Below are 20,034 nucleotides of genomic sequence, written 5' to 3'. Positions count from 1 at the left end.
CCATGCCTCTTAGGAAGCCATATTCTATGCTCTGCATTGTGGGATTTCATTCATAAAATACACTCTCACCAGGAGAGAGATAGGAGAAGACAACCAAGGGAATTAGAGAAAGCATATCCAGTTGAGTAGGTAAAGCATGTAGCCTGGTACTAGGCTCATAGTAAATGTTCAATAAATAGCTAACACTTACATAGCGCCTTACTGTGTACCAGCCAATATTTTGAGCACTTTACATTGATTAACTTATCTCATTCTGACAATAATTTAATGGAAAAGATACTAATACTAATATATTTACATTTTACAAATGAGGAAATTGCAGCTCAGAGGGTAAACAGCTAGTAAGGAGCATAGCAGAGCTGTTATAACCAGGTGCCATTTCAGAGTCTATGCTCTTGGCCAGGTGCAGTGGCTCAGGTCTGTAATCCCAACACTTTGGGAAGCCAAGACAGGTGGATTGCGTGAGGTCAGTAGTGGCCAACATGACGAAACACCATCTCTACGAAAAATACAAAAATTAGCTTGGCGCGGTGGCACGCGCCTGTAATCCCAGCTACTTCGGAGGTTGAGGCAGGAGAATTACTTGAACCAACGAGGCAGAGGTTGCAGTGAGCTGAGATTGTGCCACTGCACTCCAGCCTGAGTGACAGAGCAAGACTCCGTCTCAAAAAAACAAAACAAAACAAAAACAGAGTCTATGCTCTTAATCACTCCACTATATTGTGGCTATTATTATTGCTATCATTATTAGAATATGTAAATACTTTATTATCCCTATAAATATCATTAACAAAATACATTCAAATATGTAAAGCTTTTCAAGAGTTTCAGTAATTTTTATCTTTATTTTAAAACTATATCAGAAAATGTTTTATAGATATGAAAACAAGGCAGAAAGTCTTGGAACTTATTCAAGTTTCTTTATATGGTAGAAGACAGGATTATAAGATAAAAGAAAATATGCATGGCTAATTCAATAAAAATATATTCAGCATAATATTTCTTGTGTCAGGAAGATGACAGCCTGGTCTGGAGTTAGAAAATCTGCAGACACAGAGGTTCTAATTCCGTTTCTGCCATTACCTTATTTGTTAATCACAGTAGGTCATTTAATCTCTTTATGTGTTTCTATATTTGCAAAATAGAGTAATTAGTAAAAGCTATACCATATATATCAGAGGACTTTTTTTCTTTCAGGATAGAAATGGGAAAATACATCTGAAATGTAAAAACAGAAAAACGATCGATTTAAATGTCTTAGAAGTACTGCATTTTAAAAACCTCCACATTAAAAATATAGGTAATTTTTATAATTTTGTAGGGAATCCTAGTTAGAATGGTTTCCATCCTTTTATTTTTAATGAGATCCTAATTTTTATTGCATCCTGCACACTGAACAGTATCTTCACCCTGCTGATATAACAAAAATTTATATATCAAGAATAATTTATTTAGCAATTCCTACTTCATTGTTCAACAAAGAATGTTTGACAAAAATATTACTGCCTTGTTATCCACACACTCTCAAATGTTACAAGAAATCAATTTGGAACCTAAGAATTGATTTTTTTCAATAATTGGATGAATGTATTAAATTAACTACTTTTGTGTTTTGAGATTACAGCAGATGAGTGTTTTTAGTGTTTCCTACGTGTTTTCTTTATACACTGGAAAGTAACATTCTTTTCCATTATCTCACAGGTTTAGTTCGCTGTGCCATGCCACTCTATACATACTGTTTTTATTTTACATTTCCATATTCTGAAGATGGACTCTTTTTACTACTTAAAATAACTTACACTTTTGATTTTGTGTCCAAGTTCTATGTACATCTTTGTACCTTACCCATTCATATATGTTTTCAATTATATTAGACCTTTCTTCTTATATAAGACCTTTTCATACTTATTAAATTATTTATAGAGCACAAACTTCCCTGTAGATTTTTTTATTTTTATGATTGCTTAGAAAATTACTGTACTTACATTTAGAGTAATATAAAATTAGATACATGCATTTCTGAGTAATTATCTTTACAGTGGTAGTTCTCTGGTTAATTTTTATTTTTTTCATAATAACAATAGCAAAGATTAAAACAAATAATATATTCACTTTTAATGTAACATATGATTGTTATTTTTCCTAGCAAAAATTCTCATTTATTCATATGTAACTGCCTTGAAATTTGTACTTTAAGGACAAAGAAAGGTCACCAATCCCTCTAACTCCTGGTTCTTTGTCAAAAATGGACACAGTTAATGAGGTTTGTTTGGTACAGAACAAATTCTCAGACACAGATAGAGATCCTTTCAATGGAAACAAATTTGTTTGGCTTTACCAGGTTACTTAGCGATTAATAATAGCCTTGAGATGCAGGTCAGAGAGGTCATTGTACCAGCTTGCCAACACAATCTAAACGTGCAGCTAGCCTGGCTCTGTGGGCGCAGAAGCCCCCAAAATACTATGCATAAAGTAAAACAGGCTATTTTCTGACTCCTTTTTTCATATTAATAAGCAATTTTCAAGAGAAGGGTGGCAAAATGGGGGCCATGCCACTCCAAGTAATTCATTTATTTTGCAATTTAATCTTATGTTGAAAAAAATTGCTCTGCTGCAATAGCATAGCTTGGTGATTTTTAAACGTCAGTGTGTTTCATAAGTAACCTTGTATGAAGTATTGTATTGGTAGCCTTTAACAGAAAATTGCAACAAAAATATTTCTAGACATTGAAGTAGAAAGGAGAATCTCTTTTATTTTTTGAATTTTTTCCTCTACTTTCCTCAGTTATCTTTGAGAAAAATGCTCAGATAATTTATTTAAAACTTTACTTACAGAACTAGACACTAAGTTACATACCTACTTTTAAAAAAAAAGTATAGTACAATTTCAAAACATTATTTTAACGCAAAGAGTTAAGTTTTTCCTTGAAAATAAAGGATTTATTTTTCTCCATATTTGATATCATAATCTGTTTAGCAGGTGTTTTCACATAGTATACTTAAAAGCTTTTTTTGTTTATATTTCTTAGATACACATAAATAATGAAAAGTTTCATTATTTTAATAGAATTTATTATGCCTAGAAAATACTTGCACTTTCTCACCTGATTTAGCTTTTATTAGAATTATCTACATAATTGGACAAAATGTCAGCCTTTGTTTGAAGTGCAAGATAATATATGTAATCTTATTGGTATTATTTGAACTGTCAACTGACGTAAACCTACAATAAATTAAGGGTATGTATAAAACCTGTCACATTTTTAAAATTAGGCCATTAGTTAGTATGCAAAATAAATGATTAGAGATTTGAAAATACAAATCCAAAATGTAAGGGAAAACAGTAGCTCAGGTGCTTTCTTGGGAGATTTAAGTATGTCCAAAAAAGTTAATCTTAAAGCAAAAAACCCTGATAATTTAGTAAGACACACTTTGCATTTGATATGAGTATTTTCTCAGCTTTGAATTAATTATAATATACTCATTTGATCTCAAAAACTTAATCACCGAAATATCACATAAATGCTTTCTAAATTTTGCAAAGATTCTTGTAGAAAATGCAGGTGAGATAGATTACACCACTGATTTGGATGGATATGGATGATGGTTGCCCCTCAAAAAAAACTGATTTATCATCAGTGAAAGAATTAAAATGTGAACACATAGTATCATAAATAACTACAGATGGTTTTGATGCAGGAAGGCACTGGAGGAGTTTGCAGAAATGAAAGAAAAAGAAGAGAAGAAAGCTAACCTCGAAAAGGAAGAGAAGAAAAGAGATTACCAAGCCCGAAAGATGCATTACCTCCTCAGCACAAAGCAGGTTGGTCTACCTGTCCCTGACAGCTCCTGTAAGCCACTTGGGCCCCTAGCCTGACAGAGATAAACTAGTAAGCTGAATGGGACATGACTTGTTGAAAAGATATCACAAAGACACTACTTCGAGTTCAATTTCGTGCTTCTGTGTAGGTGTGTGCAGGCACCATGACTCGTCTGTGACAGCAGCTTCATACAGGCAGCCGCTGCGATGCTGGCAGAAAGGTCCAAGTCAGCAGTGTGATCTGCCACGGTGATAACACAACACGAAGGGCATAACCTCGCTTTCAAAACTCATTCTGAATGGCTTATTGTTGTGTTGTGAATTGATCAAGAACTAACAAGTTATTAGGCTGAAGTGGCTTTCATGTTTTCTCTTTTAATTGAGCTAATGTTGAGATTAAAACCATTTTTTGACCCTTTCTAAATTTTGATGGAAGTTTTCAGGTAAAGCTTTTAACAAAATTGCTTCAGCAGTTACATCTTCTTATAGAAATATAAGCATGAAATTTGGAATACTTAGACATTTATTTTACAATGCTTGCTAAAATGTCAATACCTTGGATTTTGTCCTGGTTACTAGGAAAGAATACATGGCATGTGGAATAGTCTCAAAAAAAAAATACGATTTTAAAAAAACATGAATTTGGGGGTTGAGATGTGTTTTGTTACTAGGGAGCTAGTCAGGAAACTAGCAGTTTCTGGGTTTTTATTTTTTCTCACAGACCTTCAAGTCCTATGTTGTAGTTTTGGCCAGAGTCACATAGTCGAATGTCTCCAGGCAGGGGCAAGTCAAGTCCCAGTGGTGAAGGTGAGCCCCAAGACTGAATGTCATCCTTAGAGGCATCCAAATTTAAAAAGTATATTAAATCCTGGGCTGGCGATGTACATTTGGAACATAGATCTCCCTCTATCTCTAGATTCTGCTTGGTAGTCTAAATATCAATACTTTTTAATCATGGTGACTATCTTCATATTTACTTGGATTTGTGTAGCTGAGTTATCTTCATGTGACAGGTAAGGAAACAAACTCAGAGGTGTTACGTGGCTGAGTTAGAGATACAAAGCTAGTAGAAATAGACATGGCACTCGGCAATCTAAGGTCACTGGACTTCAAATACTTAGGCAATAATTTAAAGATACTTTTAAAAATTAAAAGTCAAAATATTTTAATTTTAAAATCTATAGTAGTAACAGTTTTAGTTGTATAATTGAAGTGCTACATTTTTATATAGAATTTCAAATAAAAAATTCCTTTTCGCAGAAATTTTTTAACTTTAGTTATTAGTCATTTCAACTTTCATTAAACTAAGCGTACTATTAACACCCTTATTTCTTTAAATCTGGTATTTTATTTTTTACAATACATTTGTTAATCCTAGTAACTCTGAACATCTTTATACTCTGAATCTTTCTTAATATGAGTTCTAGTTGTGCTAAGTATACTTATGATGGGTACTGTAATACAGAAAGCATTTTTTTAAAATAGTGAAATCATTTTTGTTTTTTTAAGAGGGAGCGAAAAAGAGTCTTACCCTGTTGCCCAGGTTGCAGTACAGTGGCGTGATCTTGGCTCACTGCAACCTACGCCTCCTGGATTCAAGCAATTCTCCTGCCTCAGCCTCCAGAGTAGCTGAGATTACAGGCACCCGCCACCACGCCAGGCTAATTTTTGTATTTTAATAGAGGTGGGGTTTCACCATGTTGGTCAGGCTGTTCTTGATCTCCTGACCTCAAATGATCCCCCCACCTCGGCCTCCCAAAGTGCTGGGATTAAAGGCGTGAGCTACCACACCTGGCCTAAAATAGTGAAATTGTATTTAACTGAACATTTGTTAATCCTGTTTTATCCAAGGTTGTTGAGATACTGAGTATCTAGTGAAATTATTTAGAAAGTCCATGAAGACTCAGTTTTTTTTTTAACTAATAAAAATAATCTGACAGCAAATATCTATGGAGTGCTTATCATGTGCCAAACAGTATTGTAGAGACTTTCTATGCATTATTTCTTTAATTAATTTAATTTCATTTCATTTTTTAAATTAAGCACCTGGTTTGACAAAGAATTTTCACAAACCTGACTAAAACACTTGAATCATAGACCTTAATGGATTTTCAGATATTACCATTGTGTTTTAAGTATATTTGTATTAACAAATACAAGCTGTCAATGCATTTTTCTCCTTCTTTATACCATATAAGCTGCTGATAATATCAATGTGTGTAAACTTTACTTTAGTGATCCCTAGTCTCCAAAACTCCTTGGCATCCAATAAAATAATTATTTTTGAGGCCCTATGGCAAGGTTGAAAGAACCCAAATATTGTCATCAGACGGAGCTGAGTTGACATCCCAGCTCTCACACTAAGGGTAATATATTAGGAGATTACCTTCAGTTTTCTGAGCCTCTGCTTCCCTCTGCATTTGTGGGATAATGAAACCCATCTTGGAAGAAAGTTATGAGGATTAAATGTCATATATTTAAAACAGTGCCAGACCGTTAGATGGCATTCAGTAAATGGTAACAATCATATTATTAGAATTTAACCACAGATAAACCTAAGGTTTTCTTCTTTAATTTTCTTCCATTAATCTTACCAGTTGGAAGCATTCATTTTCTCATTTCCTTTCTTGGCTTTCCTTTAGTTATTAATAAAAAAATTAGTTAGAAATCTCTATGCTGGTGTCCCCCACCTCCATTTGACACTTGACTTCACAGACCTGAGGACATTACAGGTGAAACTGTATTCTCAAATTGCTTCCCTTGGAGAGAAATATTACAACAATAACAGGGATTTTCATTTGGACCTGGCCAGTTGGTAAACTTCATCATAGTGATCTTAAGATTTGATCACAGGTAACTAGAGATGAAAAGACAACCCTTTGAACCTATGGAGCCACTTTTGTTTCCAAGACAAACTTTTTGTGTGTGTGGTGGTAAAATAGAATAGCTGTGTCATCTTAGTCTCATCTGTTCATTTTGTTCAAGGGATTAGTTGTACTGACAGAATGATACTGGAAAGTTCATATGTTCTATTCCTTATATCCCAACAGATTTGCTTTACTTAGCTTTTAATCAGTATTTTTTCATCATGATATAAAAAGGTTGACCTTTAAAACATACTACAAGTCACAACTATTAATACAAACTGTCTCCATCTAAACAAAAGTATGCAACACTAAGATTTAATAAATACAATAAACATGAATCTTAAATTCACCAGTTAATCACTTCCAATAATATTTTTGAGTACCTGCCATCTAATAGTAGTGTGCTGGGACTTTAGTATAAATATAAACTATTTAATCTTTAACCACAAAAAGCGCTGAGCCTAATTTCAGTCTAATGTCAATTTTTTTGTAGATGGAAATTGCCAACTTTTCACTACTGCTTATATAGGTGATCTCACTGAAATTAATAACTATTTATACTTATGATTTTGCTGATGTGCTATTTTATTTTAATAAAAAACAACATAACCTTCCTTCCTAAGCCTAAGGAAGATTCAAAGACTAAAAGACACATATTTCAATCTGAGTGTTGTTAGTAATTTTTACAGCATGTCTGGGCTATTGGGGAGAAATTAAGCTGCAGATTTTAAAATATTCCTTACTTGGTTGTTTACAAATTAATTTCATTGTTTGTTTTAAGATTTTGATTTCAAATTGTATTTGTAGACCTTTAAGTACAAATAAAAGCCAAATAAGAATTAATAATATTTATTTTAAAAGATTTGTATCAATTTTAACGTTCAGTGCCTGCAGATATTTGAAAATTCTCCAAATAAATATTCAAGTTTGAATAATTTTATAAAAAGTATGTCAGGATAGGAAAAGCTTTATTGATCTGCTTAAAAGGAATAAATCTAATAGCATTTTTAGCAAAGAGGGGGACATTATATTGATGATTTATATTGGCGATTGGTGATTAGGAATGATATTAGTATGGTTTATAGAATAGTAATTTTTACATTACATTTTTATTGTTCTAATAGCTTACTTTAGATGAGTAGAAATAAAACATTAATTTTGACAGTGCTTCATAGAAGATAATTTTGTAAGTCAAAATTGTATTTGTGAATTGAGATATAGATGGTGTAAGATTATGAGTTTTTTAATGTATTAGTAATTTTAGGATGATTATGCTGGTATACTCATATACTCATATGCTGATTGCAAAGTTTTAAAGTCAGGTTTAAGCCTATATTTAGTACAAATTCAATGTATACCTTAAAATATTTCCAAAAGCTATTACTAATTTTTGATGGTATTAATTATCTCATCTTTATTCAAACAAGTATGTTAGCGCTAATAGAAATTACACAAGTAAATAACTAATATTGCAATGAGTGAATTAATAGACCCCTCAGGGTTTTATTAATTAAAAAGTTCGAGTCATATTAAAACACCTTTTGTATATGTTTATTTCAATCAGAAAGCTGAATATGGTAACTTATTTGCATAAATAATCAATCACCATTTACTAGTAGTAATAAGGTTAATTTGTTGCTACAGACATAATAGGATTAGTCAATTATATTTCCCAGAAAATACTATTTGTTATGCACCCCATCACCTGTAAAACAGGATTGGGTTTAGCACCCTTATTAAATGAACACATCAAAAAATCTTTGTCCCTGTAAAAGTTTTATGAAAGGAAGGCTAATTTTTGGTTGATTTGGATAAAGTAAAATGCAAATATTGCTTCTGTTTGTAAATTTAATTTATCTTTCTCTAAAGATTGATTACTTAATAAAGTTATTTATTCTGATTCAGTAACTAGTCAAACTAAATCTAACACATATAAGATATATTTCCTTTGAAGAAAATCTCATTTGCAGATTTGTTTTATTCCAAATAAACTGACTTTCATTCCCCTGCCCTTGTTCTTAGGTAATAAATTATGTTGTCTGCTCCACCTACTGGTGGATATATGCAAAGGCCTATTGTTGGATTTAGTAAAAGATGCCTCTAAAGTATTGCCAGAATTTTTAAGAGTCTTCCTGGAGATTAGAAAAATTACAGACAAATGTAAAATTCAAGATCCAAATTATAAAAGGTTAGTTTGGAAATATTGGTTATTACATAGAATTGTACACGGTAATAGTTACCTTATTAGTGAAAATGTTACCCTGTTTTTCATTTTAATGTGAAAATAAAAAAGGTAAATAAACATAAAATATACATATAACTCAGTATAACTATGTCTATTTTATTTTAGTGTGGCATTTAAGAGTTTACACATATTGAAATTAAAACTAAAGTAGAAACAAATTTACTTCAATTAAAATTGTTACATGTATATAATGGAAATAGTTTTCATGTCATAATTTATACGATAGATTTTTGATGTTTTTCCTCACTCCCCACTAAAGTAGTGAAAATATTACTGAAATAACTATTTTATTTATTATTTTAAAAAGATCCTATACTGTGTTTAATACTGAAAAAATTTTACTTTTAATTATATTTTTGAGGAAGCCAAAACGGTTTCAGCTACTTTTTTGCCAAATGATATTAAATCATATTTGTATAGAGAAAGACTGTCTTAATTTTAAAAATTAAACTTGGCCAGGCGCGGTGGCTCACACCTGTAATTCCAGCATTTTGAGAGGCCAAGGCGGGTGGATCCTGAGGTCAGGAGATCGAGATCATCCTGGCTAACACGGTGAAAACCCGTCTCTACCAAAAATACAAAAAATTAGCCAGGCATGGTGGCGGGCGCCTGTGGCCCCAGCTACTCGGGAGACTGAGGCAGGGGAATGGCATGAACCTGGGAGGCGGAGCTTGCAGTGAGCTGAGATAGTGCCACTGCACTCCAGCCTGGGCGACAGAGCGAGCCTCCATCTCAAAAAATAACAATAACAATAACAATAATAATAAAATAAATAGATAAACTTGACATACCCATAATTAATTGGTAGTCTGTTGATATGAAAAACAGTTTTATAAGACAAATCTTTTTTTAAAAACTTATTTTAATTTCCAGGATACAAATCTTATAAGGTGAAAAATATTTAAATTAGGAAAATTTTGACCGGATGTGGTGGCTCACGCCTGTAATCCTAGCACTTCGGGAGGCCAAGGATGGCAGATCACTTGAGGTCAGGAGTTCGAAACCAGCCTGGCCAATGTGGTGAAACCCTGTAACTATTGAAAATACAAAAAAAATTAGTTGGATATGGTGGCAGACACCTGTAATCCCATCTACTGGGAGGCTGAGGCAGGAGAATCGCTTGAACCCGGGAGGCAGAGGTTGCAGTGAGCCAAGATCACACCACTGCACTCCAGCCTGGGTGAAAGGGCAAGACTCTGACTCAAAAATAATAATAATAATAATTATTATTCCAAATCATTTATTGCTTTCAACTCTATCTTTTAAGGATCTAGGTGGTGAGATCTTATGCATGTCAAGTGCTCAATATGTGATTATTCACTTTTACTTTGAGATGATGAAGCCCTAGAAAAGTGGCAGCCTTACCATGTGCACCTGCCAATGTGTGTGCGTATGTGTGGGTATGTGTATCTATGTGTCATATGTCTTTGTATATTTGGTATATTTGGAAAGTATCTTTGGGGTGACAGGGAAACTCAAGAGTAATGTTAAGATGTACCTGCAATGACTTTCTGGAGCACATATTTGGACCTTATAGACATTATCTCAAAACCACTTTTCTGACTTGAAAAACATTGATTTTGTTCCTTTCTAGTTTCTTAGTTGGACCTTTTTTCCATCTTTTGTATTTCCATGATATATATGCAAAAGGATGTATGCCTTGATACTTATGGTTGCCAATAGTACCCTTATCTTCACTGAACTGACTATTATATTTATGATCTTTGTGGTTTGATGCAACCTGAGTTTGAGCATTCACGTGTTCTTTGTGAAATTTTTCAGGCTTTTTTTTTTTTTTCTGTGTGTGTGTGTGTGTGTGTGTGTGTGTGTGTGTGTTTTTCTGTTTTCTAAATCAGACATTACATTAAACAATCCACAATTCTAAACTATCCCCAGGTAACCAGGATTTTGAAGTAGTTGACTCATCTTCATTTTTTGCTGTCATCTTTCAGTTCATCATCCCAGGTGTCTTTCAAATCAGTCCCTTCATATTTATTTCCTGAACCCTGAGCAATTGTAATAGTCTCTAAAATGATTTTCTTTTTAAGTCTTTTGTCCTTTAACCCAGTATATTTACCACCATCAGATAAACCTTTCTAACAGAGCATTTTTATTTCATTTATCTTTGCAGTTTGTAAGCCTCCAAAGCTACCCTGTTATCCATAGGATAAAATCCACATTTTTCAGCATAAGCGTTCAAAATTCTTTATAATCTGACTTCACTCTGCTATTCAGTTGATCTGCCTCTGCTCCTCAATATGAGCATACTGATACAGTCTGACTTTATATCCTAGAGAAATGTATCATAAGATTCTCTCTCTCTCCCCCCCCCCCCCCCGGCCCTCTATATATATGAGGTAGGTGACTTCTGGTGACTTGTCATATTGTGGAAATTCAGAAGCCTCCCCTCTGCCTCTCACAGAAAAGGAGAAATATGTTACAAGCTTTTTGCTAATACTTTGAATTTTATTGTTACTTTACCATTAAAGATGTATTTCTTTCTCCTATTAAATTTAGATAACTAATTTAGATTATTTTTAGAAAGGAGATATTTTAGCTTTCAGGTTGTCCTTAATGGTATGTCTTAGTGAAAATTGATACATTGTGAACAGCTTCTGATAAGAATGGGAGAGAAAAGTACATTCAGAGACCTGAGGCAATACCTAGAGTATAAAGACCCAAATGGACATAAAGTTGGTAAGAAAGAGATCCAGGGATGCTGAAGGGTGTAATGCATTCGTGGGATGTCTGGGGAGGAAAGTAGGTATTTATGGCACTAAAAAGAATATTAAGAGGACATGCAGAAGAAATGTATCAGTTTTGTCATTTTGCTTAGGGTCACTGCTATTTAGTATCAATTATTAACACAGCATTCTCCAAAACCAAGTCTTAATTCTTACATTCCCTGCAACTTATTTAGCAAACTTATTCAGGAGTTGGAAAGGTCTGGTAATAAGACAGAGTTATGGATGTATGGTTTGGGAAGTAGATTCATATGTTTTACATGAAGGATCTTATATTTGCTTTTGCTAACTTCCCAGTAGTTTGTATGAATGTTTTCACGCAGAAAAATTTAACAATAGGAGCTCACACTGACAGAGGCGCCACTCATCGGAATGTGCTAGAGCAGCATGGGATCTTTAGGATGATCTTTCCAGCGTTCTCTTTTAACCGATTAAAGAAATTAAGACTAGAAGATGAAGCAACCTGCTCAAGGTCACACAACTAGTTTGAATACATTCTGTAAAGCTGGGGCATCCTCAGTAAACCATGGTCACAAAAAAACCTGAGTTAGTCATCTACATCTGCGATCTACACCTGGTTCACCTAAATAAACCCTACATGGAAGGAACTGTATCCTACCTTTATGACTGTCCAGCCATCCTTCTTCAAAGGATATTCACTAGTTTTTCATTGAATTCCCTTTTTTCTCTTTCTCTGAAATGGTTTGGTACTTATAAGAAACGTCGATTCTAAGTGAGTTCATGTACAAAGATAAAAACTAGGGCCTGTATATAGAAGCATAAAGAAAGCCAGAATGTAATTTAGATATCTATGGTACCTTCTGGTGAATTGCTCAAAGCAATTTATTATATCTATTTTCAGAATATTCTATAAAGCAGAAATTATCTCTCTGGTGACTAAAATGTTTGGGACTCTTTTTTTCCCCCTTTGGACCCTTGGTTGGTTTATTCTTTCAAGATTACATAGAGATCTGACTTACGATCTTTGGATCCATAGTTTAAGAGGCAGGCCCTCAAGTGTGGACATTTGTTCTTAATCCCAAGTGAACAGCTCACATCACAAAATCATCACATAATTTGTTACTATTGGCAGTCTCTGTGCAGAAAGGCCAAGGACTGAACTAGCATGGAGAATGAATTACCTATTAACTTTTACATTTTATTTCCTCCCTCTTTAACATTGTAGTTTTTATTATCCTGTAATATATGAAAAGGATGGCATTATTATCCATTGTCAGTTCTCTTTGAAGAGACAGCACGAAGTGGTTTGTTAAAAAAAAAATCTTGTTGTGTTCTCAAATGAATTCCTTTTCTGCTCTTCTTTTAACTTTTAACTCTTGCCATCTTTTAACTACCTCACATCTAAGAAAGAGGCAATAATTTCCGAAAGAGGCAAGAATAAAATAAAAATTAATTAAAAGAGAGCCACTTAGGTAGAAGAGTGCCTTAGCTCTTTCCCTTATGTATTTTTTGCTTTTAAGTGTGCGGCATTTTAAAATAAATTATTTAGCAAAACACATTATAAACCTCCCCCTTATGTATGACTGGGGGCAGATCCATGTGTTATGGGCCTGAAGCTTATACAATTTGGAGAGTACACCTTTAAAGATAAAATATGCAAAATTTCAAATACAAGAGGATACGTTCATTATTTCTTTTTTCTTTAGAGACAGAGTCTCGCTCTGTCACTCAGGCTGGAGTGCAGTGTCGTGATCATAGCTTGAATTCGTGGGCTCAAGTGCTCTCCTACCCCAGCCTCAAGTAGCTAAGACTACAGGCAGGTGCCACCACACCTGGCTAGGTTTGTTCACATTTTTTGTAGAGATAAGGTCATGCTGTGTTGCCCAGGCTGCTCTCAAACTCCTGGCCTCAAGTGATCCTCCTGCCTCAGCCTCCCAAAGTGCTGAGATCACAGGCATGAGCCACCACACCTGGCAATAATTTTTATAATGAGAAAGGAAATCATTTCAACCACATTTCAAATTTTAATGGGCTGATACTACCCAACATCTTAGAAATCTAAAAATATAGCATAGTGCTTTAATGAACTGCCTGGCACAGCTCTGGAGCATTTGTTTTCTATATTTTGACTTCATACTCTGATTGCTTCTCTTTTGACAATAATATTGTTAAACTTTCTGAAGTGAGAAGAGATGGATTATTTACCCTTTTGTTCTGACAACATTGATCTAAATTTTCATTACTATAAAAGTGTTGTATAATGCGTTATGTTGAGTATATTTTTGAAAGAAGAGTCTTCCATTTTGTATAGAAAATTGTAAGAATTGGATTCCCCATTTATGATTTACACATCTGAATGTTGGAATAATTTTTTACAGACTAGCTTTGGGCTGGGTACATTTTAAACCTCACTTCTTCCCCACTACCCACAGACTTCCGTGGTGAGGCACTCTAGCAAGTTCCTATTGCAATGAAGCCCCTGGCCCTGCTCCTTCATTCAGGGTGCCTCCTATCCACACAGTGGGTGGTAGGAATATTCCTGGGAGATATTTCTGTATTGGGATTGCTAACAAATATTAACTAAATGTGGAAGTGACAGAAACCCCACATAAATATATTTAAACCTAGATTAAAGATGTACCCACCTCATCTTTTTCACAGCCTGATCCCAACATGCCCACAGCCACTCTCATACCACCCAACCCATGGGAAAATGTGATAGAGGATGTCAGATTATAAAGATACAGTGGCATTCACTGATATCTTTTGCAAATTTACAAAAAGCATGACCACATGAGCACATTACCAGGGTCCTACCCTGTGCCTTGGAAGGGGCCCATGAAAGCAAGGGGTCCCAAAGCTTAAGCTTCGTTAGTTTCACTGTTATTTCACCTCTGAGTGGACTCCATTCATGTACTGTGTGAAAACTCTGCTGCTCTTGTTAAACTTGCTCAAATAAGTTTTAACATTTGTTTCAATGTGCTATACATAATCATTGGCATACCAGATTTCAAATCTAGCCTTCAGACAATTAAGTAAACCTTATCATTTTAGGCCTATCTGTCTTTAAAGCTGAAACACCTAATTTTCTTTGGTTCTTTCTCTTTTTTAAATTGAAAACAAAATTTGGACATCAAACTCAGGATCAGTGTATTTTCATTTAGTAGATTGGGTGCCTTTTTAAAATTAATATATTCAGCTTGTGGTAGAGATAATTATTAGGTATTGAAAAGACCGAATATATTTTGTAAATGTATATATATGTATATATATACATTTGTATGTGTACATATGTATATACAGGTATACATGTTATGTATGTATATGCATATATACACACAAATACAAACATATATAAAATTTCAAATACAGTCTTAATAAAACATTCAAAAGCCAGAAAAGAATTAGAACAAAGTACATAACAAATGTAGCTCCCATTTCTTACCTCAGTGTAAAATGTTCCTCCACTTACCCCAGAACACCATATTTTAAATTGCATTGTATGCAAACAATTTATACAAGGCAATTGAAAGTTAATTAGTATTTACTCATTTCTATTGGTTTCATATAAAACTCCTATTGGCCCAGCACAGTGTCTCAAGCCTGTAATCCCCAGCACTTTGGGAGGCCGAGGCAGGCAGATCACTTAAGACCAGGAGTACAAGACCTGCCTGGGCAACATGGCAAAACACCATCTCTACAAAAAAAAAAAATTATCCAGGCATGGTGGTGCATGCTTGTAGTCCCAGCTACTTGGGAGGCTGAGTGGGAGGCTTGCTTAAGCCCAGGAGGTCGAGGCTGCAGTGAGCCATGATCGCGCCACTATACTCCAGCCTGGGCAACAAAGCAAGACCCTGTCTCAAAACAAACAAACAAACAAAAAAATCCTACAGTTATTGTCAAGTTAATTACAATCAATTCTATCATTTTCTTCATTGGTTAGAAGAGACTAAGCTTTTGGTGGTTCCTTTTTTATCACTAATTAAATTTACAATATAGTGAAATCCAAATCTTAGACACACAAGCAGTTAGGTCATTTCTTTAACTAGATTTAATGAAAGAAATGGGGCTGTAATAGTTTTGTAGATTTAAATTTTTATTTCTATTACTATTATGGCTATTTTTCTATTTTGGGGACACTTCAGAAATATTTTGGATTGAGCCCAGTCATGAGTTAGATGCTATTATCTATAACTGATAAATAATGAGTTTGTGAAGTTTGTCAGGTTATGATTTGTCCTAGCTCTTCGATGAGATTAGAAGAATAACTTTGTATAGATATCCCAGTGTCTCTGATATTTAATCCCCTTGGATTGAAAAACTTCGTAATCTTTCTGATGAGTATCTGGCAGCCAGATTTTAAAATTTCAGGCTCTAGTCTAATCCATTGTCTTTTTCCTTTAATCTTTCTCTTTATTACCCTCCCTGCTCTGTGAACCCTATAATGAAATACACTATGTCCTTTATATTAAAACTAGGGACTTAAGGAGAGAGATTATACTCCCAAATGTTTTCTTAAAATAAGCTCTTAACTGAGTCAATGGTTAAGATACTCAAACATTGACTAATGTGACTCATGTGGTCATTAAGATCACTGTTAAGATCATGAGTATTTAACTTCTGGAATCAAAGTATAGCCCAACACAAGAAATAATCTATGATTTTTGGATTTTATGCAATATAACATATGTAAATATTTTAGAAGACACAGAAAGTTTGCTTATTATATTGCGTATTTGTTACAATCACAAAACAAACAAAACCAAAGAGGAATTCCAATTTTTTACTTAAAAAATATAAAATTGATTTCATTTTGGTGTGATATGATTTTAAGTATTTTAGTGGAAAATGGCAGACAGGTTTTCTGTAAAACTAATAATCTTGTCAATTGCTGTCTCTATCTACTGTATCTTTTGACAGCTGGAAATATTTTACCCAGCAATGACTTACGTTATTCACAAAATATCACAAGAGACAGTAAAATAAAAGATGAGAAAATGAAGATGTGGAGAAGAGAGAAAGGGAAAAGAATCTTTCTTTAACTTTTAATTTGTGAATATCTCTGAGTGTAAAATAAATAAGCTGCATATATCAGTAGTTAGTATTATGCTGAAAAGAAATTCTTGCCAAAAAAATTTCTTTCTGAGTTTAGAGAAAAGTTACATCTACAAGGTGCTTATATAAGGAAAAACATTCCTAATTTAGTCATCCCCTTAAGGGCTTGAATTTCAGAGTTTTTTCTCAAGTTTAGTCAGTAATATTTTCCATTAACTTTTAAATTAATTCATGTACACATATGTATGCATATAATTTCTGTTCTAACATCCCATTAAATAAATGTCAATCCCCTAAAATAATATAATTTTGTTGTATTTATAATACGTAAATAATGTTAATTATTTATATTTATGTTCTATGTACATAAGTTTACTTATGATCATCTATATTGGTCTTAAATTCACGTCACTGAAATGATTCAATTTATTTTACCTCTTTTTTTGTTTATATGTAATCTATACCAAAATCAACTTCCCTGTTTGCTATTATTTGAATATTAAAATTTTTGAGTTTTCCTTGCTTTTTCAAGGCAGAGTTTTCCCTTTTCCCCCTCCTATGTCTTAATAAAGCATTTGCTATTGGTTGTATGGTTATAGCTACCTCCCTCTAAGGTAAGTGAATTCATAAAGGAGAACAATCATGCCATTTTGATACCTCCAGTATTTCATACCAAAGTAGGCTCTCAAGTAATGTTGATTAACTAATAAATGAATGGTTTATGTATATATCCTAATTCTGATTTATAATAATTTTGGATACAAAATAAGACAGGCAGCTTTTATTTTGATTCCAATTATTCACTCTTTTTTTTTAATGAAACAAGATTGTAAGTAAAACAAAATTATTTTTAAAGCAACAATAATTTTTTAGTAACTTGTATCTATATTTGCCCAAATATATTTTATGTGGTTTTTTTTTTGAAGGACAAATCTTATATACCAAGAAAAGACAAAGGGGAAAGCTAACAGTGTGCCCCAGATGAAACCAAGTTACACAATAGATATAGGAGGCAACTACATTTCAAACTTAGCTCTGGCTGTCTTCAAAACCATGCCTTCCGTTTATGGATGGTTTCAAGGGAGCTGAGAAAGGACCTACTTTAAGAATATTTTCCTGGATTATGAGTGAAATTGTATTTTAAGAGTTCTGTTTACTTGAAAGCAACTACTAGTCAACATATTCAACATTATTAGCCTTTAATACTTTGTGGGAATTAGCTTCTCAGTTTCTTCAGAGATCAGGAGGTGGAAGAGACAATTCAGATGCAAGGCCCTCTCACAGGCAGTCAAGCAAGGCTTCATGGGTCCTTATGGACACTTGTTAGGCAATCTATTTGTCATGCCAGAGAAAGAACAATGAAGAGAGGAATAAGTGGGTACTTGTCATCTCCTTAATATTTTCATCTTTGAAACACCAGCTGAAATTCTGAAATAACAGAAACCCTGTTCAACTTCCTGTTACACATTGGTTTGTAATCATTTTATGAGATGAAGGGATGTTTATGAAAATACAAATGTCTTCGACATCTCATTCTTGATCTAATTAGCAATGTTTCTTTTAATTAATACTCATGACAATTAAAAACTGAGCTTGCTACATCCCAAATAAAACTGAAGATACATTTATTGGTGTATTCAGCACCATCTGAGACATTAATATAGTGAATGGCAAAAGTGAGACATGATATTTGCCAAAGTACTGTTATGGAATAGTCAGGGTGGAAACTTGGCTAAGATGAGAAAGAGAGGTGTTAGAGCCCAATACATAAACCCCCTTTTTCCTGTCTGATTTCAGAACCAGTGGAGAGAAAAATAAAAAAGACAGATAGATGGAGATAAAAACATACCTCTCTCTCATCATTAGTAATGAAAGCTGAATTGGAAGTTTACATCTGAAACAATAATGAGCTTGCTTCTATTTAGTTCCATCATTAAATCTACCTCCTAGTCGCAGACAGAGGAGGAAAACTAGGCCTATCCCTGTGAATCTGAAAGGAAGTGAGAGCAAAGGATATTTGTCTCCCATAAATAGGCTGGCTTTCAAGAGGTAGGGGGAAGGGGCCAAATTAGGTTGGATCATCTCCCTTCCTGATACACAATACTGAAAACCCACTCCTTCTTCCTTGACATACTGAAGGGCAGACAGATGCCCATGAAAACACGAGGAATGGGAAATATGTACTTCTCACTAACTAGATGTGTAGGGTTGGCAAGGAAGCAAGGTTAGAGACAGCTTTAGAATGGTAGAAGCTTGTACATGTTCATCAGAGCTACTTGAGGGAGAAGGCTTGAAAATACAGAAGAGACAAAAATAGCCAAATAAACATGGACCCAGAAAAGGTGAGAGAGGATACAGTGAAGATCATTAAGTTGTAGGCTTAAATAAGTGGAAGAAGACCTGAACTTCTAGGTCAAGAAGGAATAAAATTAGTGTAGGATCATGTATGGATACTTTTGTGGGAAAGATCAGATGTTAAAGTAATTAATGTTTGAATACCTCAATATTCTGGTTGATCTTCCAGAATAATCCTTAGAAGAATGAGAGAAGGTAGAATGTTTAGTGGTACTGGGGGCCAGCTAGATTTGAAATCCACAAATATCAGTCTGCCTGGTTATGTAATTTATTCCAGCAGTTATCAACGACCTGATATTGTAGGCATGCAAAATGATAGTAGTAATAACAACTAATATTTATTGAATGCTTACTGTGAGCCAAGTACTCTTATAAGTGCTTTACATGAATTATTTCTCTTAATTCTCACATATCCTATGAGATAGACTATTACTTCCAATTATCAATGAGGCACAAAGAGATTAATAAGTAGCCCAATATCAATGTTAGTATTTGATGGTCTAGAACAGAGCCCACATGTACAATGATGACATGACACTGTCGCTTAGGAAAAAATAGCTAGCATTTGTTGAATACTTATTTTGTGTAACCACCGTTCAAAGTGCCTTAGCTTTTGAACAGCTCAAAGGTACTAAAGATTTAGTACCTTTAATCTTTATCAACTTTATGTGGTAGTTCCATTATTATGGAGGGGAAAACAGATACAGTGAGGTTATATAATGCAGGTTAAAATTACAAAGGTAATAAAAGGTGGAGGTGGGAATTTGGATTTTGTTAGTCTGCCTCCAGAAGTCATGCTCATAACCACTAAGTTCTACTGCATAGTTGAATTTATTCTCGTTTGGGCTATGGCCCAGTGGCTATGGCAAGTGATTGATGTTAGAGCCTTGAGTGATTAACATAATCAACAATGGGACTCAGATGAGCAGGGAACTAAGTGAGGGTGAAAAGGAGACAATAGATTAGGAAGGGTTGGAGGAATCAATT

At 34.0% G+C, this 20,034-nt stretch overlaps 1 protein-coding gene across 1 annotated transcript in view; it reads left to right on the top strand.

The window, feature by feature from the left end:
* Positions 1–20,034, top strand: part of SPATA17 (spermatogenesis associated 17) — a 239,005-nt gene that overhangs the window by 100,197 nt on the left and 118,774 nt on the right. Inside the window, exon 6 of the mRNA XM_007988425.3 lies at positions 3,700–3,823. Coding sequence (XP_007986616.3) covers positions 3,700–3,823 — 124 coding nt within the window. The remainder of the gene's footprint in view (positions 1–3,699; positions 3,824–20,034) is intronic.

This window comes from Chlorocebus sabaeus, chromosome 25 (assembly GCF_047675955.1).
Source record: "Chlorocebus sabaeus isolate Y175 chromosome 25, mChlSab1.0.hap1, whole genome shotgun sequence".
Classification (NCBI taxonomy): domain Eukaryota; kingdom Metazoa; phylum Chordata; class Mammalia; order Primates; family Cercopithecidae; genus Chlorocebus; species Chlorocebus sabaeus.
The sequence above is the reverse complement of the archived record's forward strand: the minus strand, read 5'-3'. Positions and strand labels throughout refer to the sequence as shown.